Below are 24385 nucleotides of genomic sequence, written 5' to 3'. Positions count from 1 at the left end.
CTGTGTGCATAGGCTTCTTTGCAAACATATATAAACCTGCACAAGATGCAAGGCAGTGAAGAGTCAGACTCCTGATTTCTAAAACTAACTTAGCTTGTCAGAATAGAAAACAAAACAAACATAAAAACACCAACACCCTTAACTGACACGATTCAGAGTCATGAAAATGTTTTGGAGAAGGGATAAAGCAGTTCCTCATAAGAAACTTGAAGTATTAAATCTTATAGTGCTATGGGAACAGGTCACTCAAACACGGTATGTGATGTGAGCAAGGTCTTTACTGTTTAAAACAAGCTTCAGAAGAAACATGGCTTTGTTGATAACAGGAACTGAATCACTCTTTAGTTGTCTTCTTTTACACTGTTTTTCTGACTTGAGTACTCCACTGGCTTTGCTTTTAAAATTGAACAAAGTAAGATGATGACTAAAGAAATAATAAAGAAGTTCTATTATGTTTATGTTGTATGATTTTAGTTTACTAATATGTTTAAAACTAACATGCTCAGATGAATAAAGAAAGGGTTTGATACTTAGATTTTTGAAGATTTTTTTAACTAGTATATGTGCATCAAGTTTTTTTCCCGAAAAGTCTGTATCAGCTGGAAATGAAGAAGGTAGACCTGCTCGGATTCCTATCCATTTAAGGTTTCTCACAGCTTGTATATAAACAATGTGAGACAGAGGCAGAAAACCAGCAACCTATGTATTGTGGAAGCATGGAATATATGCTTATTCACTTTCCGCAGGCATGGGAGCATTTTACTTTGATACATGTTCTCGTTCACTGAAGATGTCTGTTTTCTCACTGTAGTTAAGAACACTTGGAATCTCTGCATTTTTAAACAAAACAACCAAAACATTTGGGTTTTTTAGCTTGATGAAGTTCTTCAGCTTTTTCCAGTACTGTAAGGGTTTTTTTACACAATCACTTTTAATTGATAATTCTTACTTTAACCTTCCTTGAAAATCTTCAGTATAAGTGACATTTGTACCCCTGGTGAACTACATGAAAAAAATCTAACTGAGGAAATTCCCAGGGCAAAGGTATAAAATTAGATAAAATAATATGGTAAGAATTGAAGTGAAATATCTAAGAGACTTGAGACTAATTATGAAGTATTTAATATCCTTAAGATATTGATAGGGCCAAAAATGGATCAGAGAAGATGACATGATGATGAAGTGATATGAGATGCTGAAATCTGTCAACATTTACTATTCAGTCAGACAAAAATCCATTAGGAATTTCAGTCAGAGCTTGAATAAAAATATTTATGATACAGAAAGATTTTGAAGAGTTGGCTCTATGTTTGAGAGCATGGATAGGAAACAACAGAAAACTGGAAATGAAAACTCCAGAATCCAAGTTAAAATTCCTCCTGTTATAGTCAGCATGGGGCACTGTGGTTGCAGTCCTGATTTTTCTGCCCCTGTAGTTAGATATGCAGTATTTTACTCACAGTCTGCATGTAGAGAGCCATATCAGCTGTGATTTTAATCTCTTATATTTTGATTAACATCTTTACATAGTCTTATTTTAAGATCACCATTTTAAAATCCAAAGACTCGGTTTAAGTTAACTAACAATATTTTTCTTTAGATATATACATATTAAACAGAGTAAAATAAACTGTTTTCATTTTTTTGAGGTGTGATTAGCATAACTGAGGCAAGTCTAAAAAATATTGTATTTAAAAAAGCACCTAATTGTAATTAAAGTTCTGGGGCCTCTACATTTCAGTATAATACTCAATCATAATTAAAACCAAGGGAGATTCTCATTTTTCCTTTGCAAAACTGTGACTCAGAGTGAAAGAACATTTCATTTGTCCAATTAATTACTGGCCATTCACACTGTCATGAAATCTTAAAGTTGGCAAAAAGGGTTTGAAATTGAGTTTGGTTGGATGAGTTAACAATTCAAATGAGCCTTTTAAAAACAGTCAGAGCAACCAAGCCCAAGGTAAACCTGGACCTGGCAGCAGCATTGCCCTTCGTAATATCAGAGCACCAGGCTCAGAGACAGGATGGGCAATAGCAAGAGATGGCTAGAAGGCTATGGCTAGCAAGTTCAAGACAAATATTATCACAGATAGCATATGCAAAGAGAATGTTTATTAAAATGCAATAAAAATAAATAAATGAAGAAAGTATATGCTGGTGGGCAGAGTGATGACATGGAAGAGAGGGAGAAGGAAGACAGGCACCATCCAGCACACATTCAGTTTTTGAAAGGAAGAATAATAGAAGTCTTTGGTTTTTCTGCCATCATGCTTCTCTCCTTCCCTCCCTTGATATAGACGCACTCATCTTCTCTTGAAACCTGATCAGAAATACAAAGGAAGCAAACCTTCCTATACTCCTAGCACAGAACAAGATTCTGTATTAAGGTCCTACTGCCACCTGCTTATCTGAACATGCAAAGCAAGTCCTCCATAAGAAGGCAGGCTTATCTTTCAGATAAGACAGTTACTGAGGAATAAGAGAAACTTCAAAGCAAGAGCAGATGAGATACTGAGCAGTTCCAAAGTCAGCAGGATACTCCCAGTAAGTCCATAATCCCTAAAATTGATGAATGCTGCTCTAGGTTACAGGTGATAACATACACTATTTGCTACAGCACAAAGATTTTGATTTCAAAAAAGAAACAAAACCAGAAATGCAAATGTTTCTTCACAAAAGAACTTGTACATGGGCTACTTTTGACAGTTGGAACATATTCAGCCAGTTGACTCCCTCTGTGCATGGTGCTCTACGTTAAGTGATTTGGCCTTATCTTCCTCCTCCTCCCTCTGTAGCTGAAGAATTTTAAAGGGAGGCATTATTTTCCAAAAGGCATACGACATAAAAATATGGTCATTTCCTCTTTCAGGATGAAAGCACTAGAAGTCAGATACCCCTGCAACAGATCCAGGACACTAGCAATGTGTGAATAAACCCTTTCAAGAGTGGTTCCTCTAACAGGGAGCCTCACGCTTCCTGCAATGCTGGTTAGAACCATAAGAAACAGCTGCTAAGTAGAGCTGGACAAAAAAAAAACAAATTGAAGGAAGTGTTTTCATCTGGAAAATAAAACTGGTCTAAATGTTTCACAAGATGATGTTGAAGACCAGAGGCCTCAAAATAAGTTTCTTTAAGCAACTGAATAGAAAACTTTTCTTAGACCATATTATGGACAAATGCTACAGCTCAACATTTCTCAAACAGTGATTGACATAGGAAACCAGAGAAAAACAGATTGGCATGGTCAATTTGCTCACTTTTGCAGTCAACTAACAAATCACATTATTTTAAAAAATCTGAGTGGCTATTAAAACGTGAACATGGTCTTTGATTATAGTCTTTTATATAATATATGAATTTCCATTTTTTGCCACTAGCTGGGTTTTGAATGGTATTCATGGAAAAGGATAAAAAAAGGCTGGAAGAAGAGGAATCAAACAAAGCATTCCTCTGGCATTTGCTGTAGGAGAAACACTTTTTCCTTCTTGGTACTTCAGGTTTCAAAAAAGTAGGATGCTTTTTGACCTTAATTATTCAGATACCTTAATCATATTGTATCTTCCTAGTAGAGCCATAGTTTCATGTGTGCAGGTAGATGAAAAGATTAGGGTAAGTCTTCAGAGAGTTTTATTTGCTAGAGAAGTTCACAAAAGTGACTCAGATTTCTAAAAGCTACCCTGCAGTCTCAGCCATTTCCCTTAGTAAACAATAGGCTTACTCTCGTCTGACACTGGTCACCCAAAATGTGGGCATGTCTTAGCCTGTTGCACAAGTTCCCCCTCCAGTCAAGAAATGAAAATTGTCACCTCCAGGTAGCAGTTCAACCTCTCCCTCCTAAAAGAGGGACCCTGGAAATGCTGTTCCTTCCATTAGCTAGAGAGGGAGTCCAGACAATATAATAAACACTTAAGAAGGAGGGAATGGACACCACCCTCAAAGTCCCCAAACCAGAGTGCTTCAAAAGCTCTGGTCTGCTACACTGATGCCTACCCAGGAGCTAAGCTCCTCCAGAAGCCATGTTCTAGCTGCAGTGACAGCCAAGGAAACACCTGGTAGGGTCTCTGATCTTTGGTATGTGTCTTGCTACTCATAAGATCTGTGACAGTCTTTATTAGCATTAATGACAGACAACACAAATTTGTTAGGTAAGAATGATTTGTTATTTACTGGGCCATCTTACTTACTGTTATGATGTGATTTACTGTTGGGAAGTGGCTGCCCTTGGGTGAAGCTTCAGTAGGACCAGCATCAAGGACAGCAGGTTCTGAAACGAAGGTAGCCTTTAAAAAAACACACCAGAAACACATACTTTTATTCTGAATGCAGAAGAGCAATTCCCTCCCTCTCAGGTTAGTATACAAATACTTTGCCCTATTCTTCTATGTGGTTGCACGATGAAAGCAATAAAATTGTAATTCTTGCTGTTCCCCATTTTTGATGAATTGTATATTTGAACTGTTGAAATGATCAGTTCAAGAATAAGAAGTTGTAACACATAGTTTCAAGAGAAAAATGCTCATTATTTATACCCAGATTATCCCTATGGTCAAAACATTAGGATTCCTATAGCACATCTGATTGCATTAATTCCTTTTCATCAACCACACACACAAAAACCAGAGATTCGTTTTCTGTGTTCTTTAAACAGATGAATGATTCTGCCATCTTGTGGGAGATGGAGAAATCCTAACTATTTTTATGATAACAACAGCAGAGCACAACAATATGGAAAAGAAATTTCCTGTATTTTTCACTTGTTTCAATACTAAGTGAACAGATAATAGCAGTTATTATATTCCAAATAGCCCCAAAAATAAGAAATTAATTACAGCCTTGTGGGGGAACCTGACCAAAGGGGTTCATTTTTAAGATATTGACTTTATTAGAAACTCTACTCAGAAGGTAAAGGTACAGCAACTAAAAATCCTCATTTTTTTTTCCCCTGATGATCTGATAATGTGAAATATATTAAGAATTATTTAAACTCTCACATCTGTTAAAATACCTTTCATAAAAGAAAAATTGTAAAATTATACAGAATTTTATCTATAATTAACCTTTTAAAAACTGTTAAACTAACACAGTATATGGATTATGGAACACAATCCTCTGTTAATAATTCTATAGCATAGTTTGACAAAATTAGTAGATTAATTTATGATTAAATAGTCTTGGGCTGACAGAGGTTGTATCCATATTCCTGACAATTTAACAGACATACAGTACTGTTTGCTCTATCCCATCTTAATTCAACATGGAGTATGCTGCAGTAAAGAGTATTCATTTAAGCAAGTATAAATGACAGTTTAAGAGAAGGAGCTGAAAAGAAGCCATGGACCAGTTTCATCTCAAAGTAATTTTGTAGAGTTTCCCCTCCTACTCCACTGTTTTCAGTAGGTAGAAACCAAACAGTACGTCTAAAATATATATCACAAAACTGTATACGTGCTCTTGGGATCAAGACAGTGGCTTCTGCTGAGAAAGATGAGGCTTGAGGTGGAGCAGCCCAAGAGACACATCTATCCCTTGGCATTTGGCACTGCAAGCCTCCATCAGGGGAGTTGTTTTGAGTTGTTCTCTCCCCATCAAAAATTACCTTGGGGAAACAAGCTCACCTAGTTTATATTTCTTTGTTACAACTGCAATGAACTCATCTAGTAACTCTAAACCATGACATAGGAAAGCTTCTTGGACCAGGAACAACTGCATTTGTTCTTACATAACTGCTTATTAAGACCATTATTTTCCTATGTGAATCAGTCATTTAAGTGAATAATATTTTGTTAAGCACTTTGAACATAAAGATCTGACAACTAGAATATAATAAGAAGGAATACGACAATTTAATGTTATTATAATTTCTTCATAATAAGTATCTAAAAAGCTAAGGCAAGCCTAAATCTAGATCTCAAATTCCCCAACTCTGAGTGATTTGATTTAAAGACAACAGAAAGAGAACACACTCCGCATTGACAAAGAACACATCTACCTCAGCCACTCTGTCTCCTGCTTGTACTCCAGCCAAGTCTGATGGGTTGTCTTTCGGCAGCCGTGCAATCAAGATCCCCTGGTAAGACAGAAGACAGGTTTTAGACCTGACAGAATTTCTTCTATTGTTCTTAGATGTAAAAAGCAAATGGGAAGTAGTTAATTTTCAAGAGTTGTTGTTCTGTTGCCCTCTATAAAATTAAAAACTAAATGCCTTAGCACATTAGCAAGACCAAAAAAGAAGTCTCCATGGCTGACACATACAATAATGAACAAAAGTCAGTAATTGTTTACACTGTGCCATGGGGGACAGATTGGGAAACAAAGATTTATTTAAATGATAATTCAGTGAGAAGGTGTGAGAAATACTTCTCTCAAGTCTAGTTAGCTCCTAGGAATGAGCAAATGGGATGGAAGAGCATGTGGATTGCCAAGGGAGTGACCTCAAATTGAAGCAGAAAATGGAAATTAGACAAGAGTGTTTCAGCCATCAGGTTGCCTCTGGAAAATCATTGGTTTACCTTGGGTTTTCTCTCCAAAATCATCCCTCCAGAAGCTTCCCCATCAAAAGCTAGTGTCAGTTCCTACTTTAGGAAATAAGTTACGCATGTTTACCCTTGCTAGCTTTATCACAAAGACAGTAATGTTACATTAAGGATAACCTCAGAAAGAAAACAACAAAACACAATAACTCAAAGAACTACTCATCAGTCTATTTCTAATGATCAGTAGATAAATTTTGAATGAGAAATGTACCTCATCACTGTCTTTACACGAGGGTGAGCCCTTTCCACCAGCAATGCTAATACCAAGGCTCCCCATTTGGCTGCACACAGTAATGGTTACCTGTAAAGAATTACAATAGGTGAGTAGTCTGATTAATCAAAAACATTGCCAACATAAGCATTGAAAATTTGCTTCTCACTCTGAACACCAGCAGACATGACCCTAGAGAGCTCGGCCCAGAGAAGAATGGTGCTACGCTTCAACACTGGCACATGCAAGACTAGTCTTTACTCTTCAATAACACCAAGAGTGCATGATTTCTCCAGGTGTTAGAGTCATGCCAAAACCATATAAGGCTGTTTATAAGGCTACTGACCAACCAGTTGCTTCATAAAACCCACAGATTCACTAAGCATTCATGATGGCAACAATGCCAGTCAGTACACAGGAGAAGTGAAGAGTAAATATTATTTGATAAATTTATGAAAAATCTTTGCTTTTAACAAATTTATGCGAATTTAACAAATCTATACAGTTACTCTTGCACATATAACATACTCATCTGAAATTCCTAATTCCTAAAATATATGAAAAGACCATATCAGTCAAATGAAAACCACTCTGCCACATGTGGCTTAGACTTAGCATTACCTGAATGCTCAACACTTCACAAGCCCGTGACTGCCAGCAGTGCTTTGGTGACAGGTCCCAGCACCGGTGCCACTTTTGGGCCAGCTACCTTTCCTGGTGCTGCATCCTGTCCCACAGGCAGTCAGCAGAGGTGTGCCTTGTACCCTCCCAAGAGACAATCCATAAAGTATGTTTCCTCCTCATGTCCTCCAAATCATGCCAAGATGGGATATATCCATTGAGTTTAGACCATAGCTTTTTCATAACTTTCAGCCAAAATCTTGCAGTTCTCACTGATAAATTTTCACTTGAACATTCCCACTCCTTTTCACAGGATGGAGGCTTTCTCATGCCATGAGGGTAAGACCATGCCACTGCTCCAAAACCGTGGACTAAATAAAGACTTAGCTGAGTGCCCAACTGCACAAACTCTTGACTTGAGTTCACAGTACCAAAGCTGGATATATAAAATGAGATGCATGGCTACAAGGAAAGTGAGTTTTGTCAGGTTTTTTTCAAAGGAAAATTCTTTTTATACATAAGCCAGAGGGAGCAAGGATGACCTTCAGCTTACCCTCTGTAAGTCTCATGAAATCTACCATGTAATGTCCCCCTTCTAGGCATATTTTATAAACTGCCACACACAAGAAGAGGACTTACCCCCCCCCCCCCCCAAACACATGGACTTCCCCACAGAAACACAGGACCCCTCCACCAGCAAGCCCAGTCCATGCAGCAGTTCAATACCTTCAGTGGGGTCTGTGGCACATCCATCACCCTCAATTCCTCTGGGATCCGGCTGCTCTCACTGGGGAAGCTGCCTGCCGAGGAGACAGCTGGCTGCACCTTAGTGTTAGTCCCTGGAGGATTCTTCCCTTTCATTGCCAACTTGTGCTTTTCTTCAAGAGTTGTTCTGGTATTTCTTTGATCTCTCATGCCACCATTGCTATCAAAAAGACTGCCAGAAAACTTGGAAATAGGTTCCTGGGGGTTAAAGATGAAAAAGGTAAACACAGCAACAGCAAGGACAATACCTACCTGATACACAGACCCTTCCCATGGTAACCTGGATTTGTTCCTCACTATCCCATTGCTGTATGGTAGCATTTGTTTCACTGAAGACAAAATTGTAACTTTACAGCAAATGTACGAGTATTTCTTTTACCATTATTTCTCTGGGCATGTTTTGCCCTTGAAATCAGGGTTGAACTTGTGGGAACAGGGAGAGCACAGTGATTCATATAGCCTTTCACTAGATCCCCAAGCACATGCACAAGCACATGTAACACACATATACCCAATTAAATCCTGCAATGCCCTATGGAAAGGACAGAGCATGAGAACAAGACAATTTTGGCCAGCCTCTGGCATTTCTGTAGCACTGAATCTACTGTCCCAGGGCCAGGAATCACACACGTGAGGCAAAGGCCTTTCCATACAGAAAATAAAGCATTTCTCATAGTACCTCAAGGCGCACATTCCATTTTTGGGACCATAGGTGTGAGAGGGAAGGCAAGCCTATATCTTGCATCTATGACTCTAGACTTTGTTTCAGTAATTGGATTGACTTTATTCAGTTGCAAATGGCAGTTAGTGGAGACCTGCAAACTGAAGTGAGTTAGGAATTCCTCTGGAAATGGAACCTCAAAGGTGAGGTATCCCAAAAGCTGCTTTGAAGCCTGGCTCTAGGCTGCATCTCTGAGATGCAGTGAGGAACTGAAAACATCACCCTGTGCTTAGCTAAACCACAAGGGCTTAAAAAGAGAAATAACTAAAACACATCCAATTAAAACACATCCACCAAACAATTAAAGCTTCAGACAAGTTTAACAACAGAACACAATGACATTTCCCAGCCATCAGTTATGTTTGGCAAAGGGTTAAATGAAATTCAGACATAATGCCCAAATTCTGTTCATGTTTTATGAATGCTTTGTTTATGTTTAGCTGACTTTTGCTCCCTACTTTGATGGTAGAATCAGACCTTCCTATTGCCCAAATCCTTCTAACTTCAGTTGGCAGTAAAATGAGGTAGCAAACAGATCAACATCTCCAAAAATAAGCCCCATAAGTGTTTTCCTAAGCTTGGAAGTTTAATACCAGAAATAAAAAGCAGTGGCATTACCTTGATCATCTTTGCAAAAACTCCAGTAGACACTTGATTTTTCAATCTATATTGGTGCTTTCCCACAATCTCTTTTTGGTTGGGTAGAAAAAAGCATTTCCAACCCCAGGGAGAGCATACAAGGCATGATTGCTTCCTATTTTCACTTAAAAGGGAATTTGTTTAGCTTTAACTCACATAAAACATTCATTATCTTTCTTCTCTTGAGAGAGATTCCTCTTTACACTGCCAGGGTGACTAACCCAGACCCATCAGGAGTGCTACAATGCCATGGGTGCCAGGGAAAAAGGCCAGGAGCAAGAGCCAAGACTGGGGGTTGGAGCAGAGGGCACACCAGCAGCACTCACAGGGACTAGGAAGGAAGCAGACATCCTAGAAGAAGAGCAGGAGCCCAAATTCCTCTCTCATTTCCCAGCAAATTTCAGAAGAAAAGACTGGTGAGCAATGCCCTGACAGGAGAAGGCTGCAAGAGTGCACTGACAACCTCCTTTTCCCAGGCTATAACCAAGAAGACAGCCAGGCTGCCACACAGGTGACAGACATCTGGCAGGTACAGCTAGAGAAACCACAGCATGCAGGGTTTCCCAAATATCACCATCCTGGAAGAGCACCACCCACAACTAAACATGCAGTGGAGTAGTACTGCAACCTCACTTTTCTACCATCCAGTCCAAGGGAGACACTGAGACTCAAGTGCTGCTAATCTCCTACTTACCTGAAAGAGACGGAGGGAGGTTGGTAACTGGGGATATAAGCAGGATTAAAGTAAAATCATATCTGTTTCATCATTACTCAGGTTATTCATTGTAACCTGCAAGCTAAACTGTACTCCTGAGGGTTGCATGGATGAATTGCAGGCAAAGTAAAGGAATAAAACATTGAACACGGCACTGTACCCCCTGCACAAGCAAGGATGTAAGAGTATAAGCAATGCAGCCTCCCGCAAACCCAAAGTGCTTGGCTGCACAGCACTGCAAGCAGTTGTAGACTCTTGATGGATACACATTTTCCCTCCTGATTTCAAGGAGACTACCTACATCATCAGGATCCTCGAGTTCCTCTGCTTCTTGCTCAGGACTGCTCCTTCCTTCCCTCCATTTTCCATTAGCAGAGCTGAATTTGTACAAGTTACCACCATGAAAACTTTCCTTTCCTTTCAACGAGGCCCAGCGAGAGCCCTGAGAGCTCCAGTTATGGCCACTGTACAGTTTAGGAGACTTGGGAAGCCACTTAATAGAGTCCTGAGGGGAAGATGACAAAAAAAAAAAAAAAAAAAAAAAAAAAGAAAGACAAAAAGGCAATTTAAGAAAGTGATTGAAGTGTGTAAGTGCAGAAACTGTCTGGCAAGTTCTGCTAGGCATTTTTGTATCTTGTAAATACTGGATTTCCCTTTTTTACCTTGAGAGGTACCTTCAGTCCCAGAGAGACACCTTTGACAGTTAATGGGCAATGCTGGTGATACAAAGAGCAAGCAAAGGCTGCTGAAAATAATGGAAGCCTTTAGGGGCTTACATGAGCATGGAACCAAGCCTACCTTCAGAATCGTAAAGAAGAATTAATGATCAACAACAGTCTTCAATAAAGTGTACTATTAAGAAAACAAACAAGAGTACTTAGACCTTTAATGACCATCTTGTCTCATGACCTAAGTTAAAAAAACCTATTAAGTCACTCCCCTCTTCATTATTCATTAAATAAATGTTTCATTTTTTAATGGTCCCAATAGAAAGTACAGCACTAAATTGATCTTTCAAGATTGCTGATTTTCAAAGTGATTATAGTCCAGTAATCCCCAAACATCCATTACTTATTTACATCCAAAATACTTCACCTCTCTCACTCACATACAAAAGTTCATACATGACAAGTTGTGCCAAGGTTGTCTATGTACCTTTATTTCATTGAACTTCAGAAGCCATTTTTCAAACTAACCTTTATCTTTCTTTTAAGCTTTCTTTTAATCTCACCTCTACATTTTCTTACAGTGATACAAATCCAATGGCAGAAAGCAGCCTCATGTCATATAAATATATGGCACATTAAGGCACGTGCTCCAACAAGAGATGGAGAACACAAACTAACAAAAACAATTATCAACAAGCGTATGGTAGGGCTATCAGCAGCACACAGTGACCTTCACATTGTTTAAACAGATATTTGATTCATATTTAACAATTCTTTAAGTTCCCATTTTCCTTTTTAAATGCAGAATGGTTATGTTCACACACATACACAAACACACAGATTTCTCACTGCTACCAGCAACCCAGATGTCACCATCTGTATAAGATCTAAGGTTGATAAAGACAGGGAGGCAGGACAAGGCAGCTCATGCTGGACATACTGATTCATCTTCAGGTGCCAAAGGAGCTCCCCTTGGGATTCTCAATTTCCTTTTGGTTTTAGCATGGCTGAAAAGACTAAGGAATGTACATGGACAGTATCTCAGTATCTCACTGGAAAACATTGTAGACCTTTCTGTGAGTCTTGAAAAGACTTTGTTGACCTCAACAAAGGATTATTTGCATTGTACAAGGAAGGTATGATTGGCCTCCGCAGGAAATTTGCTGTTAAACCATATTTTGAACTGCACTGACACTCAGTGACACTGCTATTTGCCGATAATAGCCCATATTTCTGGTTATTCTAAACCACGTTGCTCAGGACGCTAGACTTGATTGCCAATTTAGTTGATCAATGTAAAAGCAGCACAATCAATCACGACACAGCAGTAGATTCCGTTTCTCCTGACTATTCAAAATGCGAGGCAGGATCCTGGTATTTCTTTACACTTGTCTTGAATAAGGAAACAGAAACTTTGCTTTCTGTGAATATTAACTAGAGGAATAGCAATTCTAATCAGACAGGTAAACAGCACACTAGGTGAAATTGTTTGCTAGTGGTCTGGTCTATTTTATTTCAGAATAGCTAATGTGACACCTCCTAGTGTTCAGGGTACTTTCAGAGACAGTTTAAATCCTTGTCAACTTTTAAGTTCGTTAGGAAGTCATAAAGCAATTTCACTCTAAAAATAAATATGGGTACAGTGAAGCATTTAACTTTTTCCAAGGAAATATCTCATCTTTGTTTGACCTTGGTCCCTAATTCTAAACAACAGCTTCTCAAACATAGCATGCCAAATTCTGTAAGACCAGTAAAAAGGCTATTCTTTCAAAGTGACAGACAGAGATTTTTAATTAAACTTATGCTGTCAATCACTTCATCATTTTAGGCATGCATTCAACTGCAGTGGCAGCCTCCTGTATGCATGAGGAGCAAGGTGATGAGCATCAGTAGATTTTACATCCCTATGCCCCTTGCAGCTCAGCTGGGAACATAGAGCTACAGGGCACTCCTGCTCTCTGTCTTCTCCTATGGCAGGATGCTTTTCCTCATGCTGACATAAAGCTGTAAGGAAAATTCAGTACCTGTTCAACACCTTCTGTAACCCAAGAGATTTTTAGTCTTCAATATTCTTGATCTATAGTACTTCAAAGTAAAATAGTAACAAAAGGACAATTCCAGGAAAGAACTCTTCACTTTTTCACTAGGTCTATACAGTACCATGGCCTTATATTTGTGAAAGTAGTTTCACAGTTTGGTTATAGCAATGGTAAAAGATGGAACAAGACAACCAGAAATGTCTTTTAGCCTATGCTTGCACATGAGAGTTATACTTTCATGAAATAAAATGGAGAAACAATGCAAATGAATGCTGGTGCTGGGAGCACTGGCTACCATTACTTTGAAAACAAATCTTAATCCTCAATCTTTTTTACAACTTGATACTTTTTGATGAAAGAAAAGGGTGAGGGGGTAGAAACAGGAAGATAGTGAACTTTTAATCCAGCATTCAGTAGCAACATAAGGTAAGGAACAGAGAAATCCAGAGATGCTGGAATGCCACTACCAGGGTTTTATGGTGCCCACCTTTTTCATCTTTTCGGACAAAGCCAAGAGTAGCCAAGGTGCTACACAGTGCTGCAATGTCTTAGCAAGGCTAATCATGTGTAGTTTGCTTCAAGGAAGAGATGGAAGGTACAGCCCTGTTTGCTATTTTTTAAGGCAAAGTAGCCCCTCAATTTGTTTTTTTTTTACTGGATTTTGTTTTCCCTCCCAAAAATAAAACTAACTCCCTACTCTGATGTATTAAAGAAAATTGCTTTAAATGGGCAACAAGCTTCAGGGTAGTTCAGCTAACGGATAGTAGATTTGTACTTCAAAAATAAAACTATCCTAAAAAACTTCCAGTAATTTATTAGCTCATTCTCATTATATTAAATACTCTAGGACCATGTTTTTAGACAAGAGGCTACTGGTAAATAACCTAATACGAAGAAAGAAAAATCAGCTCTCCTTGCAGAAATTTACAGATTATTGGTCTTCTTACTGCCCAGGTAAGTTTGGAAGTTCTTTCTTGTTTTTCATATGTGGGGAAGCTAAGATCCAAAAAGATGAAAAACATCATTGTTTTAAGTCATTAGTATCAAACACAGAGTGAGATGCACAAAGATTTACGTTCTCTTAATAACTGGAACAAAACAAAAGAGCAAATTCAGTATTTATGACTTTAAGCTTCTCATAGGTATGTAGGCTGTGTAACACTGATGTTTTGTAAATGCAGAAGTGTTTGGAGAGAGAAAATATTTATCAGCCTAGAAGTTATGTTCCACAGAAACACATTGTCTTCTCCCTTCATGGTTAACCATCTTAACTGATTGATAATGGATCATTTTGCTTCAATATTTCAGCAGCAAGTCAGGTGGGCTCCCCTTTTGCCTTCTTTCAACATGTTTTTCATGTTTTAAAAAGCAGTCTCTTCTTAACATAAATACTGCTTTGTATCATACCCCTGTCTGTTAGAAGGACAAATTGTTCTCATGAAGTACAAGGTGTCTATTCTGGTAAGATCTCACTAATAAATCCTCTAGAGAATTAATTTCCTCCAGGCAACAGAGGTATGTAAATGCTATGTATCACTCTAAATCATTCTCATGAATGAAAAAGAATCCTAAACACTCTAGCAATAAAAGCCAAAACATGAAAGCCACCTACATCTCTGAAGTAGGACACTGAAACCACACAATGACAATGAAACACCCTGCTTATGGCCACAGTCTGGTCTCCATCGGCAAGTAGAATCCAGTGCTTTGAGTTACAGAACACTTCAACGGTCATACACCTGCTACTACAACTCAACTCAAAGCCCCAAACACACATTCTCACCTATTTTTCTGTTTAAAAGATGATTTGCTTAAATAGCTCAATTATGGCAAAGAAAATGTCTTTAAAGATGCATTTCAAAGAACATAAACACTCTCTTTTAAATACAGCTACACATAACACATTCTATTAATTCAAAATTATTTCAGACTCATTCCTTTTTTATAGTACAAAAGGCCATTTCTAAGAAAGCTTTGTGTAATTCGGATGAAACAAGAATGAAAGCTAAACAAAATGCTGCTGAAACAAAGGCATCCTTGAATATGTTTTCGCTGTAGGAGAGGTAACAAAGTTGCCTGAACAGATAATGGAAGCAAGCCTTATATGGGGAAACCTTGCTAGTGTAAATACATGACAATGTCAAACTTAGATGTTCAAGTACTGAGTAGTCAGGTAAGACTTTTTTAATTTCCTGGAAACACCATTAAAAAAATAAAATTGCTGTACATTATCTTAAAAATATCCCCTGTGCAAATGCTATTTAGACTTGCAGTCTTCTCCTCTTCTGAAAGAAAAAAAAAATCATCAGTAATATTCAAACAAACATTCTTTTTGTTACTTAGTTTAGATTTTGTTTTAGTTTAAGTTGCTTAGTGGAAGTCCAATGAACTATTAATAAATTCATGTTTATAATCATGTAGTCATGTAGTGTCCCGTTCAATCTTCCAGAAATATGGGACAATCATGTCTCCTATGAGCTACTTCAGAATGGTTTAAAGCAGCCCATTTATTTCGGGTTTGGGTAAAACTGGCAAGTTATTGGGAATGATCATAGAATCAGACTGCTTACAACAAGAGCACATTTCCATAACTTGCCCAAGTTTGCTTCAAAAGAAGATAGTTTTAGCCCAATACAAAACTAACTTCACTCTTCAAAGTCCTGTCCCTGCATTATACTGAATCTGAATATAATCTGAAATCCAAGCTGCTGATGCTTTGGTGGTATTTGGAAGCTGTGTGCATCTGTGGATTTTGGGGAAAGTTACCACAGTCGGTACTCGTTGCTAACATTTTGGGTTTGGCTGTTACCACACCTCCAGAGATTTCAGTCAAGACAACATTCTCCAGTAACAGATGAGCACATTAGAGAAAAAGTGTCAAAGGTTACTGGACATCAGGTGTCCACTTCCTGGTACTAATGCCAAGAGAGATTTGCTAAAACTCTTCTCTGAAACATCACTGAGGAGCCACAGAGTTCTTCCCATGGACAATACTGATGCGGTACTTCTCAGAGGGCTTCTCCAGTACAAAGATAAACTACTTTCTTAAGATCTCGGTGTTAATAGACTAACAACATCAGTGTTAAGAGGCAAGATACCCTGAACAACTTATAAATTCAAAAACAAACTGCCATGAACCCATGCTCCTGAAGTTAGTACACAGTCCAGCTACAGTCATTGAGGTCCCTCCTCAAAGCCCTCTGCTCTGGCAGAGCCCATGACTGACCAATTGGTTGCCACAAGAACCATGCACGTGGCAATAAAACAAATAGTGTCTCCAACATCCACCAGAAAAGGAAGTAAGACAGCTCCTGCAAAGCAGCCCACAGAGGCATCCTCAAACCAGGTATGTGCTCTTCCACTTTGGGGAAAAAAAAAAAAATCACATTTTTCATTCAGCTGGTGGAATACTGGTTATATTCCTGACTTTAGCATGAAAGAGCAAGGCACTGGCCCTCTGAAAATTTCACAATTGGTTCAGAAGGAAGGGAACACCCAAAACTATTACTTATAGTCAAGACCAGTCAGCTTTTGTCATATTCTCTGATAGCAATCCAAGCGCTTAAACATATTTATGCATTTGATGGAAACTGAAGACGGGAAACACTCGTATCAAGTCAATTGAAAAAGTAATTTTATTTTTGGAGTCAAGGCAAAGAATGGCAGTGAATTCTCCACTTACAAAAGGTCTAGACATTTCTGATAAACAGTGTGCTTCCATCTCAGTAGGAGGAAGACATTTACATTTACCTGGGTAGGATCAACTGATATACTAAAAATACACTTTTTAAAAAAATCTAATTCCTGCTGTCACTACTCTCCTCTTAAAAGCTGAAATCATGAGCAACCAGTAGCTAATCATCAAAAAAAATGTTCACTCAGCACCAGTAAATTTCTAGTGCTAGAAAAGAAGTAGGCTAAGCAGGACACAAACAAGTTACTCGCCGGAAAGGAGAGTATTATACAAGTTTCCAATAAGCACTTTCCTATAATATGCCATTTATAAAAAATACGGAATTTCAGCCAGAAAAATAATCTTAACACATAAATTATACGGAAGCTGTGAGAAAAGCCTGGAGCAACACAGAGGGGATGGAAAAATCCATTGCTACACTAACAACCGTAGCACAAGAGTGCTTTTTCCCCCCCTATTCTTTCAAGACTATGGAATTGTGACTTTCAATAAAGAGAACTTGCATGCAGTAAATGACATGTTAATATTAAATCCACTCCACCACTATGGTCACTTGATTTTCCCTGGTTACCTGTTTATAGCTAATAAAACAGGATGCAAATTTTGTCTTTCCTTGCATTAAATCCACCTCCCAAAAGACTTACAAAGGGAAGTGGAAAAAGTTCATAGAGAAAAAAGTCAGTCATGCTTACAAAATCATATTCACTACTCAAGCTCCTCACAGCATCAGCAAGAGAAAAAAGCCAAACAGAGACTAGGGAGGGCTCATGATTTCAATGACACACACTGCTTCATCAGAACATCATCAGTTTATTCTGGCTATAAAACACAATTAAAACTGCCTGGAGTGTTATCAACACTGTTGGGAAGAGAAGCATACCTAAACCACTTCATAAAATGGCACACGCATGGACCAGTCAAGAGATCAGAGGGACTTCTGGGGTCTCAGCTGCTGGAGGTTTGATCAAGCAGAATGACATGCAAGTCACTCTGAACCAGCATTAGGGGGAGAGAAGGTAGACATTTGTCACTGTTTGCACAGCAAGTATCCAAACATCTTTTCAGCCCTGAAGCACAAACGACACTTCAACTGCTATTATCCCACAACACCAGCAGCTGTTGCCATACCTCAAGGATTCACTAGGCTGGAAATTACACTTATTGCTAGACTCAAACACTGCACTACATTTATACACTGCTGAACTACCTGTAGCAGGGCAAAATCTTTAACTGTCTCACCCCCAAAAAAATTAAAAAAAGACATTAACAACATACAGTGCTACACAGTGTTAGTGTAGAAGACTGAAAAATACACCTCTCCTCTTTCAACTCTCCCCAGATACTGACTGAAAAAAAACCCAATAAAAATCCAGACTTCCATTGCACAGATTCACAAAGTGAAGACAGATGGCAGTGAAAAGCAAGGAACACCAACACTCCTTCAGGGACTGTAGCTGGATGGTCTGATGATGGACTACAGCTCCAATAACCTCTCATTAGGCAATTACTGGATTCTAGTCTGAGCTCCTTTTATTTTCTTTTACAAATGAATGGATGCAAACACTTTCAATAAGCAATTCATACCACCCACCTTTGCCTGAGATGACCACAAGGAGACAATACCAGCACTCCTGGGTGCAGGAGTGTGAAACTGTCCCAAATGAAGGCAACAAGCCTGGTTCACTCATTTTAGTACAGCCAGAGAAAGCACAACAAATATTCCTCTCACTACTAACAACAACAACAACAACAACAACAAAACAAAAAAAACCCCAAAGAAAAAACACAACAAAACCCCCAAACAACAAAATAAACATATAAAAAAAATTGACTGCTGACCAGTTACTTCATGTCAAAGCAGATGCAGCAAACCTGTCTTCTGGTAGGTTTGTGGGCTGCAGCACAGTCTCCACAAGCCTACTGGAATGTATAAAACGCAACTGCCGAGCAACCAAGCACCTATCACAGAGTTATAACAAGATTTACATCTTGTTCTGCCTGTAGCAGGAGGGAGTAGGTGCACAGGGGCAGTTAATTATTTTCATCTGGTGGCATGTCAGGCAAGGCCCAAACCCAGGCTTTATACATTCATCTTGCTGATGGAGCAGACACTAAAAACAAAACAAACCACAGCTTCCAAATGAAAAATTGGCATCACAGAGTCTTGCTGCCTTTGGCTATTTTAGGAACTGTCTATTTTAGGAATACTTTTCCATCTCAAATGGGTTTGTCGAGGTTTACTTGCACTCTGGGTACATTTTTAAACTTTTGCTGTGTCAATTCCATTAAGTACTTTAAAAAGAAAATTCTATCCAGGGTTGGAGTCAGCTGTACCAAAAGCTCATTTTCTTTTTGGTTTTATTTTAACAGAGGCTTACCGAGAATAACCAGGAGAGCTCTGTCTTGGGAAGAATAAAACTGCACTACCCCTGAACTGACCTAATACCTAAAAACCTGCAGCACGTCCCACAAAGAAACCATGTTTTTAAGCTTAAATGAGGAATCTTTGGGATGAGAAATGAAAATTAATGTATTGTGCCAGATTAGATTTAAACACTCACAGATGGCTTGCAATACCTACCTGTTCAAAATCAAATAGAAATCAGTGCCTTTTGTAAAAGCTTCAAATCAAAATTTAAAAAGTTAAAGCAAAAAGTTATCACATATTGCAGGTATTAATTTGAAAACATAAGTTATTAGGACTTCCCAGATCTCTTCCTTTCCTATCTTCTCCCAGAAATCCTCATACAATCCACACTTTCTGGAAGAAACATTCAGTAGCAGAAGGGATGTGATTAGCCATTCATGAAGTGTCAGATATTTCATTTTGTTCAATATGGGTTCATTCTATCATCTCACACCAAATATGTGAAATTTTTTGCTCTGAACTCTGACTACTCAAGTCCCTGCACTGAACCAGTCAGTAGTCTTTGTTAGCTCATGGCACATAGACAACCCAGAGACACTAACAATCTTTATCCGCCTTTTGCAAAACTGTTATTTACCGAATTCAGTTAATACTTACCTTTAGAAACAAACCAGAACCTACAAATTTAATAAGACCTTGAAATCAGCATTGGACCACTGGAAGTGCAACACAGCAACAATGACAGTAAATTCCAGTATTAATTGATACTTTAATTGCTGTTTTAATGATACAATAAATCTACTGAAGCTTTTAAAGATTTTTTTTTATTATGGTTTTATATATTTTATAAAACCACCAAAGCAGTTTAGAGAATCATGCTTTCTTGTGTAATACATAAAACTAATTTCATACTGTGCTTCTGAAAGTCTATCGTGCTGTTTTTCAAGTTATTTTACAGATGGCACATTTGAAAAAAACAATGGAAGCATGAACTTCTAGTGACTGCAATGCAACACGGGATCCAAACCAAGATGTTTCATTACAACTAAGTTAAAGTGTGAGTGCATTATGTAATAAACAATAGCAGTTTGGTCATTTAAATCTTAATTCTCTTTACAACAAAACTAACATTTGTGCTTCATGACCTAAGATTCCATAATATAAACATAAGTTCTCTGCTGTAAAATTCCCAATGTCTGAAAAGAAAGACATATCTAAAGCAGGAGACCAAATCTACTCACTTTCCTCGAGAATTGTTATATTTAAGACTAATATGACATACAAGACACAATAAGGCACAATGGGTGGTACAAACAAACGATACAGCTGTCCATGAAACTTGTTCTCTTCCACAAATACTAAAATATGTACCGCTCAAGATAAATTTTCTCTTAAAAATGAAATACATCATCTTGTTATGAAAGTCCTATACAAAATTTAAAATTTACACCATCTGAGCTGCCAAAAAAATAAAAAAGTGTATCAATTTCCCACAAAACTATATTTCTCACCAGCACATCCAGCCACTGGGAAGAAGATATCCCAGCACTCTGGAAAAGAAAAGCATTATTTCCCCTGTGTTTAAGACAAAAATATTGTATTTTGCATACAGTAGTGTATTAAACTTTAAAAAGCCTAGGACTACTAAAATTACAATATTGATTTGGAAATTATTGGTTCACTGCCTGGATGAAATAAGGCACTTTCTTCCAGTGGGCCGCATTTTTCACGTGTATGGAGACGATGAATCAGGTTCTGGTTAAAAACAAAAAGGGGCTCAGTGAGGTCCCAGAAGACGACAGGAACATTTCAACAGCAGGGGAAGACACAGGAGGCAAAACCTGGAGATGAAACTCTACACGGAAGTGGTCACTCTGTCAATGGCATTATTGACCTCGTTTTTGTTTGAATCCAGTCCTTTAGCAGCATTCATATCATTCCGTAAATTCTCCACTGTCTTTTTCATGTTCTTTAATTCTCCAGGGTGTGGAGTGGCTCGCCTTAGAAGTGTTCTCTAAAAATAAACAGCGCAATAAGTGGTTTTGCCTTCGTCTCTTTGCAAAAACAACATACACTTTCAAGGCTTCAGCATTCACATACCAAATATTAGGTATCTTTCTTTTTCTTTTTTATCCCCCCTTTTCCTTTTCAAGGTATGATGTTCTGTGCTGAATATGACTTTCATAGCTGCTTATTTATGACGATAGTGAAAGAGGTTTTAAGAACTGTCTAGGAGCAAATTTTTTCCTCTTTTGGCCTACTAATCTGAAAGCCACTCAAGCGAAGTACAATTACAAGTTATGAAGTGAAGATTCTTTCATAAATGTAGTTGGGGATTTTTTTTTCTCCCAAAAGCATGTAAGTGATTTAAGATCACATTTCAAATAGAAAACATTCATCTGATTTTGAAAGAATCCCACAAGAGTGTCAAATACATGTTTGTGTGAGGTTTTGTACATCTTCCAGCCCCACCACACTGTTTGGTTCTCTTGTCAATTGAGAACAAGTATCCTGAGAGGATGAAGAGGGAGTATTTCTCTCCCCTCTTAAGACACAAGAATGTCTAACATCATTGTGCTGAAACTTTTACAAGGAAAACAAAATTTACAAAAACTGCAGTTAGCATCCAGGTTGGAGACAAACAGAACACCACAAATAAAAAATACGTATAATAAACTTATACATGCAGTTACTTTTTAGTGGCATACATGTAAACTGTGCACATTATGGATGAACTGATGACCCATAAACGGATGCTTCGGTCAAGACTGCTTTGGAAATCTGCCCTTCCTTCTCCCCAGTAAGATCACAAACCCTTTTTTTCCCTAAAAAGGTCCTTGCCTCAAATCAGGCTGTAATACCATGACCGAAAGCAGTTGTCTTTAACACAAGAGCCCTTGCTACTGTACGGACATTCTCGGGTTGGCACAGTTTTTAAGCAGCATTATTCTGAACTTGCTTATTAGTCAGTCTACGAACAATGCTTGTTAAGAGATGTCTAGTTTCTGCTGCTTTGGAGTAAGCAACTACCTTACTTGTCCATTTACCTTACTAACTAGAAGTTTTTATAGTCACTTTTTAAAGTAAAACAATCCAGACAGTCCCCTGAAGTATCTCAAGCTGAGATCTAATGAGGATCACGAGCAACTTTTTAGAGCATCAGAGAAGCAAACTGAAAATGTGATTGAAGAAGTCTTATTCTTTAGAAAGAGTTATAATTGTTAATAGAAGTTAGTAAAACTACAGATCACGTTGCATTTTGATCTTCAGGACATGCAGAGTCCAACTTAATGGAGAGGTCTTATAAGTACAGTGACAGATGTTCCCACATCCTTTGTTTAAGTGGGAAACTAATGAGCAACATTTTTTCTGTTTATGGACACACTGGTTGTTTCATGACAAATGGTGGAGTTCAGAAAAAAAAAAAAAGAAAGAAAGAGAGCAAGAAAGATAGGAAATAGAAATCAGAGAGACAAACGATGGCAAACTTAATGGAGACACATGCCAGGGTGCTGGAATGTTAAATTAGACCCTAAATACTTTCAGCCAGTAAAGCTTCAAAGATCCTATCTTCTTTCTGCAAAGAAAACATCCTGAGCAGACAGAGGAAAACAAAGCAAAACAAAGACTGCCCTGCATCAGAATATAAAAGTTATATTCAAAGCAGAAAAGAAAAAAGGCATTTAAAGTCAATATAAAAAGTTTCAGCAGTCAACATGAAGAGTTTCTGCTACAAATGTACACACAAAACATGCAGTCACAGCTAAAACATTTACAGCAAGAATGCTCAGATACTTTTTACATTTTTGCATTAAAGTCACAGTGTCTGCAGGTATCCAAAGGCTGGGAAAACATACCATTTCATTATCCTCTTCATCTTTTTCATCTTCTAAGAAGCGAATTGCGCTGACTCGATTCACTGCCCGCTCATTCCATGTTTCATCTGACATTTCATTTACCAGACTCTCCAATGCACCACATCGTGGTAGGTTATCTGTTAGAACAGGAAGATGCAGCTCAGGATTCACAGCAACATGCATGTGAATCCACACAATCAGCATGCTATATCAGCAATAACTGCAATAACCAACTAATCACTCATTCAAGATTTACAAGTGGTTATTTCTACTTTTTTTGGTAGAAAAAAGAACTTGCATTTATTTTCTGTTATTGAGGACACACACTAAATAGTGTATGCATAAATGAGATATTTCTATACTTGGACTGTTTCAGATTTTAGAGTGCTGATTATATAATTTAATATATGTAGCTTTTCTTCTGGATAATGGCTGCCACCTGACACTAGCCAGTTCACTAAATGGATTTCCTAACACAAGATCATTGCTTTTACTGACTTCATCCTTTTAATACTGCCAAGCATACACATCCAGCAATCCTAATTCCAAGCCTTCTCTGCTTGAAGCTATGAAATTCACCTGGAGAGGCGGAAATCTAATTTCTAGTAGTGTGGTCCTTAGAGAAAGTCAGTCTACCTCAGTTCCTCTTCTCGAACTAGCTTAATTTTCTCTAAATCTAAACAGGTTGATTCATTTACTTATTTTAATTCTTCATGGAATTTGTATTCTTAAAATCCAGAAGCTGAGATAAAACAAACACTCCTGTTGCTTCAATGGTTTCTATTTGCTCCAGCCACACAGGACTGAAACACTGGAATTAAGTCTGGGTACCTACAATACAGATATCTACAGCTGAACTTTTCTCCTCAGGCCCCCTTTGGACTCAATGGAGAAGAATCCACATGATTTTCTTTTAAAGTCCATTCTTGCATGGGATAAATTACTCTCCAGTGATTACACCAGAAGTTTAAATATTAGCTCAGACGAATCCCCTCCGATGTTCACACACAGCTTTAAAACTTGAGGACAAAAAGCATTCAAAAGTTACTGGAGCAGCAACCCAGTCAACAGTGAAAAAGAGTTTATGGTTCCACCTGACCCAGAGGCAAGTTTCAACACAAAAGGTAAACGCAACTTATAATGTAATTCTACACTTGTTAATTAATATAATAAAGTTATTGTACAGCATATTTGCTTGAAAGAAAATCAGCTTGCTAAAAAGTAAAATGTCTACTGCTTACTACTTGCTATGCAATTCATTTTTCTAGTTAAAAAAAGCAGAAAGGCACTAATTTTCACAACATATATATGTATTTAAGATGTATAATCAATGTGCACAAATATGGACACCACTACGTGGCCCACTGGCAAGCCTCAGAATAATGATCTAAGTCTTTTTCTTCCAGATCTGTATTTTATTTATTGTAGCTGTTGTCACTGTATTTTCAGTAACACTTACTGCCAAGTTTTCAAGTCTTCTGAAGACCGATTACAGAAAAAAAAAAGTTTAATAGTGAAAATTCAACCAGAACTTTGGTACTTTGCTCATTA

At 38.0% G+C, this 24385-nt stretch overlaps 2 protein-coding genes across 2 annotated transcripts in view; both read right to left on the bottom strand.

The window, feature by feature from the left end:
* Nucleotides 1–18626, bottom strand: part of LOC113947895 (protein scribble homolog) — a 28805-nt gene extending 10179 nt beyond the window's left edge. Inside the window, exons 1-6 of the mRNA XM_027645040.1 lie at nucleotides 18449–18626; nucleotides 10510–10713; nucleotides 8095–8331; nucleotides 6748–6837; nucleotides 5993–6070; nucleotides 4188–4283 (exon numbers count right to left, since the gene is read on the bottom strand). Of these exons, the coding sequence (XP_027500841.1) occupies nucleotides 4188–4283; nucleotides 5993–6070; nucleotides 6748–6837; nucleotides 8095–8283 (453 nt within the window). The 5' untranslated portion in view covers nucleotides 8284–8331; nucleotides 10510–10713; nucleotides 18449–18626. The remainder of the gene's footprint in view (nucleotides 1–4187; nucleotides 4284–5992; nucleotides 6071–6747; nucleotides 6838–8094; nucleotides 8332–10509; nucleotides 10714–18448) is intronic.
* Nucleotides 18627–19779: 1153 nt separating this feature from the next.
* Nucleotides 19780–24385, bottom strand: part of LRRC1 (leucine rich repeat containing 1) — a 65019-nt gene continuing 60413 nt past the window's right edge. Inside the window, exons 13-14 of the mRNA XM_027645037.1 lie at nucleotides 22835–22971; nucleotides 19780–20991 (exon numbers count right to left, since the gene is read on the bottom strand). Of these exons, the coding sequence (XP_027500838.1) occupies nucleotides 20833–20991; nucleotides 22835–22971 (296 nt within the window). The 3' untranslated portion in view covers nucleotides 19780–20832. The remainder of the gene's footprint in view (nucleotides 20992–22834; nucleotides 22972–24385) is intronic.

This window comes from Corapipo altera, unplaced genomic scaffold (genome assembly GCF_003945725.1).
Source record: "Corapipo altera isolate COAL_440 unplaced genomic scaffold, ASM394572v1 2, whole genome shotgun sequence".
NCBI lineage: Eukaryota > Metazoa > Chordata > Aves > Passeriformes > Pipridae > Corapipo > Corapipo altera.
This window is presented reverse-complemented; position numbering and strand designations above follow the sequence as displayed.